This window comes from Trachypithecus francoisi, unplaced genomic scaffold (assembly GCF_009764315.1).
Source record: "Trachypithecus francoisi isolate TF-2019V2 unplaced genomic scaffold, Tfra_2.0 Lachesis_group20, whole genome shotgun sequence".
In the NCBI taxonomy this organism is placed as follows: Eukaryota; Metazoa; Chordata; class Mammalia; order Primates; family Cercopithecidae; genus Trachypithecus; species Trachypithecus francoisi.
In genome coordinates this window covers 67,348,767-67,357,689 of record NW_022681466.1, presented here as the reverse complement: position 1 = coordinate 67,357,689, position 8,923 = coordinate 67,348,767, and the positions used below count along the sequence as shown (strand labels likewise).

Below are 8,923 nucleotides of genomic sequence, written 5' to 3'. Positions count from 1 at the left end.
AAGCAGGAGTGCAGTGATGCGATCACAGTTCACTGTAGCCTCAAACTCCTGGGCTCAAGCAATCCTCTTGCCTCAGCCTGCAAAGTAGCTGGGACTACAGGTGCACACCACCAGGCATGGCTAATTTTAAAATTTTGTATATTTTATTTTCTTTTTGTAGAGAAGGTTTGTGGCCTAGACTGATCTCAAACTCCTGGAGTCAAGCGATTCTCCTGCCTCGGCCTCCCAAAGTGCTGGGATTGCAGGTGTGAGTTACTGCATCCTGCCAATTTTTAATTTAATTTAATTTAATTTTTATTTATTTATTTTTTGAGACAGAGTCTTGCTCTGTCCCCCAGGCTGGAGTGCAGTGGCATGATCTCGGCTCACTGTAAGCTCTGCCTCCTGGGTTCACGCCATTCTCCTGCCTCAGCCTCCCAAGTAGCTGGGACTACAGGTGCCCGCCACCACACCCGGCTAATTTTTTTGTATTTTTAGTAGAGATGGGGTTTCACCGTGTTAGCCAGGATGGTCTCGATCTCCTGACCTCATGATCCGCCCGCCTTGGCCTCCCAAAGTGCTGGGATTGCAGGTGTGAGCCACTGCACCCAGCCAATTTTTTAATTTTGTAGACAGAAAGTCTCACTATGTTGCCCAGGCTGATCTTGACCTCCTGGCCTCAAGTGGTCCTCCAGCCTTGGCCTCTTAAAATGCTGGGATTACAGGTGTGAGCCACTGTGCCCAGCCTCTGATTGCACTCTTAAAATACTGCATCTTATAAAACCCTCTGGGTTGAGCACAGTGGCTCACACTTGTAATCCCAGCACTTTGGGAGGCTGAGGTGGGCAGATCACCTGAGGTTGGGAGTTAGAGACCAGCCTGGCCAATATGGTGAAACCCTGTCTCTACTAAACATACAAAAAATTACCCGGGTGTGGTGACACATGCCTGTAATCCCAGCTACTCAGGAGGCTAAGGCAGGAGAATTGCTTGAACCTAGGAGGCAGAGGTTGCAGTGAACCGAGATCACACTACTGCACTCTAGCCTGAGCAACAAAGACTCTGTCTCAAAACAAACAAAAAACCTCTGATAGTGTCAGCTGGCCATGTTTAACCTACACAAACAGCAATTTTATGCTGTTCAACTGAAACTTACTCCCCTTCTTCTCTACCAGTGGCTCCGGGACCCACCTTTCTGTGTACAAACCAACCAGGACACTGGGTGAAACAGCATTTATTGAATGTAAAGTACCCCAGCCCCCTGGGGAAGAAAATTTCAAGAACGGGGAATCATACAGATTAAATACCCACTGTGCATTCACACTCTCACACACACACACACATACCACGCACATATCCACGCTCCAACAGTGACAAATCAAACACCTGTTTTCCCCCAGCCCGCGGGACAGCTGGTAGGAGGCGGTTCAGAGGTGGGGCTCCAGGATGGGTTCTAATAGCAGCAGCCTTGTCCCTCCCTGCCCCCTGCCCTGCCCCAGGGGTCAAAGGGAGCTGGGCGGGGCACCTAGGAGGTTGGTGGCAACTCTTCCCCACTCTGCCGCAGACGCTTCTTGGCTCTGATCTCATTCATAGCCTCTTCAATGGAGCGTGTGTCCCTCTTATTGGCCACGGGCACTAGGGGCAGAGAGGAGGGTAGGGAGGACCTAGAAACCCTTCCCTCAGCCTCCACTGCCCTCCCACCACATCCTATGCTCCTCTCCCAGCCACCCCCGGCCGCACTGTGGCCTCACCACAGCCGTAGGTTTTATTGGCCTGCAGCATGTGGGCTGCGTCTTTCGCTGCTCCCTTGCCAATGAGGTGGCTGTACTTGTCCTTGTAGTCGCTAGCAGGGCTCACCACCACGGGCCCCTGCTGGGCGGCCTCCTCCTCCTGCCTCTGAGCCAGCTCCTAGGGGTGAAAGTGGGGGCACTGGTGCTCAGGGCCCCAGCCCAAATCCCCACCCCTCCCAGGTGGTGGGCTTCTGGGCCCCAAGGGCTGCCAAGCATAGCTCACCTTCAGCTTCCGCTTCTCCTCAGCCTTCTGGGGATCCCATTCCTCTCCACGACGGTAGGAGTCTAGCTCTTCATCTGAGGGTGCAAACTCCTGGAGAAGAGCACAATGATGGGGTCAGAGTCCATACAAATGTTTCATTTCATTCCTTCATCGGGGAGCGGGGAGAAGGCCACAAAGGGGAGAGGAGAGAAAGAGGAACTCAGGCCTTTTACCTTTTTGAAGATCATGACATAGCGACAGTCATCATCTTCCCCAAAGGAGAAGGATGTCAGGCCAGCCACTTCCACTACATCATGTCTGGGATGGGACGGCAGAGGGGAAAGAGTATCATGAGCCAGGAGTGGGCCTAGTGCCCTCCTCTGGAGGAGCCCTGTGCTGGCCCTTTCATGCCCCGCTAGCCACCCATTTCCTCCTTCCCCCAGCCCAGAGACACTCACAGTATGCTCCTCTCGATCTTGTTCATCGGCTGAAACTTTTTCTTGATCTGCCCACTGTCTTGAATGAAATCTGACACCTCCTTCTCCATCTTGGGAGAGGGGAAAGGAAGAAGATATGAAACAAATGGCTCCACCCAAGTACCCCCCCCCCAGCTGAGTCGGCGGCCCTTCTACGCCTCCCCAGCCCCCTCCCCAGCCTCCACGCCACTGGCTTCCAGGCGTCACCTCTCTCAAGACATTTTCAGAAAAACTGAGTCCTCAACCTTCCAATTTTAACTTATTGGAAGTCCTCCCTGAGTCTGTCTTTGATCACTCCAGTTGTTCTCACCCTTTTACGAAACTCCACTTTCTGTTGTTTCTCTTGCTCTTGTAGTTTCTTCAGGCGGGCAGCCTGTTCTGGGGGTGAGAAATGGCAGCATGAAGCCGGGGCTGGAAGCATGGATGGGGAAGGTTTCTAAGGCTTCAAGTGAAGTGTGGTGCCCCCGGGTAGTGTCAGGCTGGGAAGGCAGGATTAGCGTTTATTCATCAAGCATTTATTGATGTTTATTCTACCTAATAGTCCCCTTTATCCATGGGGGTTCATTCCAGGACCCTCAGTGGAGGCTTGAAATTGTGGATAGTACTGACCTCTATATATACTATGTCTTTTTCTACACATACATGGCTATGATAACGTTTAATTTATAAATTAGGCACAGTAAGAGATTAAGAATAACAAGTCAGGCACGGTGGCTCAAGCCTATATCCCAGCACTTTGGGAGGCCGAGGCGGGTGGATCACCTGAGGTCAGGAGTTCGAGACCAGCCTAGTCAACATGGTGAAACCCCATCTCTACTAAAAATACAAAAATTAGCCAGGTGTGGTGGTGGGCACCTATAATTTCAGCTACTGGGGAGGCTGAGTCAGGAGACTCGCTTGAACCTGGGAGGCAGAGGTTGCAGTGAGCTGAGATCGCGCCATTGCACTCCAGCCTGGGTAACAAGAGTGAAATTCTGTCTCAAAAAAAAAAAAAAAAAGAGAGATGACCAGGCGTGGTGGCTCACACCTGTAATCCCAGCACTTTGGGAGGCCGAGACGGGCGGATCATGAGGTCAGGAGATTGAGACCATCCTGGCTAACACGGTGAAACCTCGTCTCTAGTAAAAAAAAACACAAAAAACTAGCCGGGTGTGGCGGCGGGCGCCTGTAGTCCCAACTACTTGGGAGGCTGAAGCGGGAGAATGGCGTAAACCTGGGAGGTGGAGCTTGCAGTGAGCTGAGATCCGGCCACTGCACTCCAGCCGGGGCGACAGAGCGAGACTCCGTCTCAAAAATATATATATATATATATATACATATATATATACACACATATATATACATATATATACATATATCCATATATATACATATATACATATATACACACATATATATACATATATATATACACATATATATACAAATATATATACACACAAAAAATTAGCCAGGTGTGGTGCCAGGTGCGTGTAGTCCCAGCTACTTGGGAGGCTGAGGCAGGAGAATGGCATGAACCTGGGAGGCCAAGCTTACAGTGAGCCGAGATGGCGCCACTGCACTCCAGCCTGGGCGACAGAGCTAGACTCCACCTCAGAGAAAAAAAAAAGAGAGCGAGATTAAGAATAACAATAATACAACAGAACAATTATAACAATGTACTGAAATAAAAGTTTGTGGCTGTGCTCTCTCTCTCTCAAAATATCTTATTGTATATAATAGTTCTGGGCTGCAGGTAACTAAAACCTTGGAAAGAAAACCTTGGATAAGGGAGAAGCAGGGACTACGGTATCTGGCACCAGGCGAGACCCTGAAGTACTGAGATGATTAAGACATGATGTGGCCCTTCAAGAGTTCCCAGTTTAGTGGGAGTGACAAAGATCAGAATAATGCTTAACCCCCTTTTCCAACTCCACTGGGGAAACCAATTAACAAACATTGATTGATTGATTGATTTTTGAGACGGAGTCTCGCTCTGTCGCCCAGGCTGGAGTGCAGTGGCATCTCAGCTCGCTGCAACCTCCGCCTCCCGGGTTCAAGCGATTCTCCTGTCTCAGCCTCCCGAGTAGCTGGGATTACAGGCGCCCGCCACCACACCCGGCTCATTTTTGTATTTTTAGTAGAGACGGGGTTTCACCATGTTGGCCAGGCTGGTCTCAAACTCCTGAGCTCAGGTGATCCACCCACCTCGGCCTCCCAAAGTGCTAGGATTACAGGTGTGAGCCACTGCACCCGGCCTATATATTGATTTATTTTTGGGACAGGATCTCACTTTATTGCCCAGGCTGGAGTGCAGTGGCACAATCACAGCTCACTGTAGCCTTGACCTCCTCGGCTCAAGGGATCCTCCTACCTTAGCTTCTCAAGTAGCTGGGGCCACAGGCGTGTGCCTCCATGCTCATCTACTTTTAAAAAAATAATTAAACAAAAATATTTGTGAAATGAGGTCTCACTACGTTGCCCAGGATGGTATTTTTGTTGTTGTTGTTGAGACGGAGTCTCACCCTGTCACCCAGGCTAGGGTGCAATGGCACAGTCTTGGCTGACGGCAACCTCTGCCTCCCAGGTTCAAGAGATTCTCCTGCCTCAGCCTCCTGAGTAGCTGGGACTACAGGCGTGTGCAACCACACCTGGCTAATTTTTGTATTTTTAGTAGAGATGGGGTTTCAGGATGTTGGTCATACTTGTCTCGAACGCCTGACCTCGTGATCTGCCCGCCTCAGCCTCCCAAAGTGCTGGGATTACAAGTGTGGGCCCAGGCTGGTCTTGAACTCGGCTTCAAATACTCCTCCCACCTGGGCCTCTCAAACTGCTTAAGAGGCTTGAGCCTCTGCACCCAGCCTTGGATTTTTTTTTTTTTTTTTAAGTTTTCTGTTAAGATGGGGTCTCAGTTGGTTGCCCAGTCTCATCTCCAATTGGCTTCAAGCAATCCTCCCACCTTGGCCTTCCAAAGTGTTGGGATTGTAGGTGTGCGCCACCATGCCCGGACTATAGTTAGTTCTTTGTACATTGTGGGCATTAAATAAATGTTTGGGCTGAGCGTGGTGGCCTACGTATATAATCCCAGCATTTTGGAAGGCCAAGGTGGGAGGACTGCTTGAGGCCAGAAGTTCGAGACCAGTGGGGGCAATATAGTGAGACCCTGTCTCTACAAAAAATAAAGAATTAGTCAGGCACGGTGATGCATGTCTGTAGTCCCAGCTACTCGCGAGGTTGAGGTAGGAAGCTCACTTGAGCCTGAGAGGTCTAGGTGACAGAGCAAGACCCTGTAAAAAAAAAAAAAAGAGGCCGGGCGCGGTGGCTCAAGCCTGTAATCCCAGCACTTTGGGAGGCCGAGGCGGGCGGATCACAAGGTCAGGAGATCGAGACCATCCTGGCTAACACGGTGAAACCCCGTCTCTACTAAAAATACAAAAACTAGCCGGACGAGGTGGCGGGCGCCTGTAGTCCCAGCTACTCGGGAGGCTGAGGCAGGAGAATGGCGTAAACCCGGGAGGCGGAGCTTGCAGTGAGCTGAGATCCGGCCACTGCACTCCAGTCCGGGCGACAGAGCGAGACTCCGCCTCAAAAAAAAAAAAAAAAAAAAAAGAGGCGGGCGCGGTGGCTCAAGCCTGTAATCCCAGCACTTTGGGAGGCCGAGACGGGCGGATCACGAGGTCAGGAGATCAAGACCATCCTGGCTAACACGGTGAAACCCCATCTCTACTAAAAATACAAAAAACTAGCCGGGCGAGGTGGCGGGCGCCTGTAGTCCCAGCTACTCGGGAGGCTGAGGCAGGAGAATGGCGTAAACCCGGGAGGCGGAGCTTGCAGTGAGCTGAGATCCAGCCACCGCACTCCAGCCCGGGCGACAGAGCAAGACTCCGTCTCAAAAAAAAAAAAAAAGAACCATAATGCATCTGGGAAGGAAAACAGACTAAGACCCTGGCCTCAAAGAGTCTATCATCTCGTTGTCTACACAGGAAAGGGGAATTTTTTTTTTTTTGAGACAGAACCTCGTTTTGTCACCCAGGCTGGAGTGCAGTGGCATGATCTTGGCTCACTGCAACCTCCACCTCCTGGGTTCAAGCGATTCTTCTGCCTCAGCCGTCTGAGTAGCTGGGACTATAAGCACCCGCCACCACACCCAGCTAACTTTTGTATTTTTAGTAGAGATGGGGTTTCACCATATTGGCCAGGCTGGTCTCGAACTCCTGACCTTGTGATCCACCTGCCTTGGCCTCCCAAAGTGCTGGGATTACAGGCTTGAGCCACTGCACCGGGCCAGAAAGGGGAAATTATTTAACTTCCTATATTTTGTAAAATCCCCCACTTCCCACTTCTACAGACAGGATAAAGCCGAAATGGATAATCTGACACCCTTCTCCTTTGGGAGTCCAAGGTTAGCTGTGAAGGGTCTTTTCTTTCTGAACTCTTGGGCTCAAGAGATCTGCCTGCCTCTTGCCTAAAGATGCCCGAGACCCCATCTTTACAGAAAACTTAAAAACAAAACAAAACCAAAAAAAACAGCCAGCTCGGGGTGCAGAGACTCAAGCTTCTCAAGCAATTTGAGAGGCCAAGGTGGGAGGATCACTTGAGGCTGGGAGTTCAAGACCAGCTTCCCAAAGTGCTGGGATTACAGCAGTGAGTCCCCTTGCCTGGCTAAGGGTCTTATTTAACTTTCTTCCTCTTCCTTAGATCCTGCCTCTGCACCAGATCTCCTCTGCCTCTGGAGGAGGAGGAGGAATTTCTAACCCGGGCCCTCCATGCTTGCCTGTCTTCCCCATGATGTGATTTTACTACCTCTTGAGATTTGGGTGGATGCTTTTTCCTATTCCTGCTCCTCAGCCTGAAATTTTTCTCTCTTTTGCCATTTCAAATCCTTTACATCCTTAAGGCCTCCTTCTTCCACAGGATCTGAATCCTCTCCAGCTGCACTGAACCTCTCCCCATCATTTATTTATTTATTTATTTCAAGACAGAGTCTCGCTCTGTGCCCAGGCTGGAGTGCAGTGGCAAGATCTCGGCTCTCTGCAACCTCTGCATCCCAGGTTCCAGCGATTCTCATGCCTCAGCCTCCTAAGTAGCTGGGATTACAGGTGTGAACCACCATATCTGGCTACTTTCTTTTTCTTTTTCTTTTTATGAGATGGAGTTTCGCTCTCTTTGCCCATGCTGCAGTGCAGTGGCACAATCTTGGCTCACTGAAACCTCTGCCTCCCGGGTTCAAGTGATTCTCCTGCCTCAGCCTCCCAAGTAGCTGGGATCACAGTCATGCGCCACCACACCTCACTAATTTTTGTATTTTTAGTAGAGATGGGGTTTCTCCATTTTGATCAGGCTGGTCTCGAATTCCCAACCTCAGGTCGGAGTTCATCTATCCGCCTCAGCCTCCCAAAGTGCTGGGACTATAGGCGTGAGCCGCCACGCCTGGCCATTTTTTTTTGTATTTTTCGTAGAGATGATGTTTCACCATGTTGGCCAGGCTAGTCTTGAACTTCTGACTTCAAGTGATCTGCCTGCCTCAGCCTCCCAAAGTGCTGGGATTATAGGCATGAGCCACGGTGCCCAGCTCTCTCCCCATTTTTTTAAATAACTCCATGCCTTTGCACATGTTCCTCTGCTTTAATGCTTTTCCTCCTCTTGCAAACATTGAGATCTACCATGAGTCAGAGTTACTTCTTCCCCTGGGCTCCAGGCTCCGTTGGCTCAGACACCCAGCACAGCATAGAGAACTAACATATCATAACTTGTTGTCTCCTTTAGCATAGTATGAGCTCCTGGAGGGCAGGGATCCTGTTCATCTACTGTTCAGTTATCCTCTGGAGCCCCAGGGCCTGACAGCCTCGGAGCTGTCATCCCTCTGCCCTCACTGACCATCAGGGCATTTCATTTTTTGTTGTTGGAAACAGTCTCAATTTCACGGCCCAGACTGGAGTGCAGTGACGCAATCACCTCTCACTGCAGCCTCAACCTCCCAGACTGAAGTGATAAGTGATTCTCCCCCCTTGTGGAATTCTCCCAAGATTCTCCAGAGAATTGGGACCACAGGAGCGCGCCACTGAGCCCGGTTATTTATTTATTTATTTATTTATGAGACGGAGTCTCGCTCTGTTGCCTGGCATTTATTTATTTATTTATTTATGAGATGGAGTCTCGCTCTGTTGCCCGGCTAATATTTATTTATTTATTTATTTATTTATTTATTTATGAGACGGAGTCTCGCTCTGCCGCCAGGCTGGAGTGCAGTGGGGCAATCTTGGCTCACTGCAACCTCTGCCTCCCGGGTTCAACGGATTCTCCTGCCTCAGCCTCCTGAGTAGCTGGGATTACAGGCACGCGCCACCATGTCCAGCTAATTTTTGTACTTTTAGTAGAGACGGGGTTTCACCATGTTGGCCAGGATGGTCTTGATCTCTTGGTCTCATGATCGCCCGCCTCGGCCTCCCAAAGTTTTGGGATTACAGGCGTGAGCCACAGCGCCCGGCCAATTTTTG

General features: G+C 50.2%; 1 protein-coding gene across 1 annotated transcript in view; it reads right to left on the bottom strand.

Annotated features, from left to right (window-relative positions):
- Positions 1–1,197: 1,197 nt before the first annotated feature.
- SPAG7 (sperm associated antigen 7) overlaps positions 1,198–8,923 on the bottom strand; it is a 9,571-nt gene continuing 1,845 nt past the window's right edge. Inside the window, exons 2-7 of the mRNA XM_033184953.1 lie at positions 2,758–2,825; positions 2,430–2,518; positions 2,205–2,289; positions 1,993–2,082; positions 1,731–1,887; positions 1,198–1,614 (exon numbers count right to left, since the gene is read on the bottom strand). Of these exons, the coding sequence (XP_033040844.1) occupies positions 1,505–1,614; positions 1,731–1,887; positions 1,993–2,082; positions 2,205–2,289; positions 2,430–2,518; positions 2,758–2,825 (599 nt within the window). The 3' untranslated portion in view covers positions 1,198–1,504. The remainder of the gene's footprint in view (positions 1,615–1,730; positions 1,888–1,992; positions 2,083–2,204; positions 2,290–2,429; positions 2,519–2,757; positions 2,826–8,923) is intronic.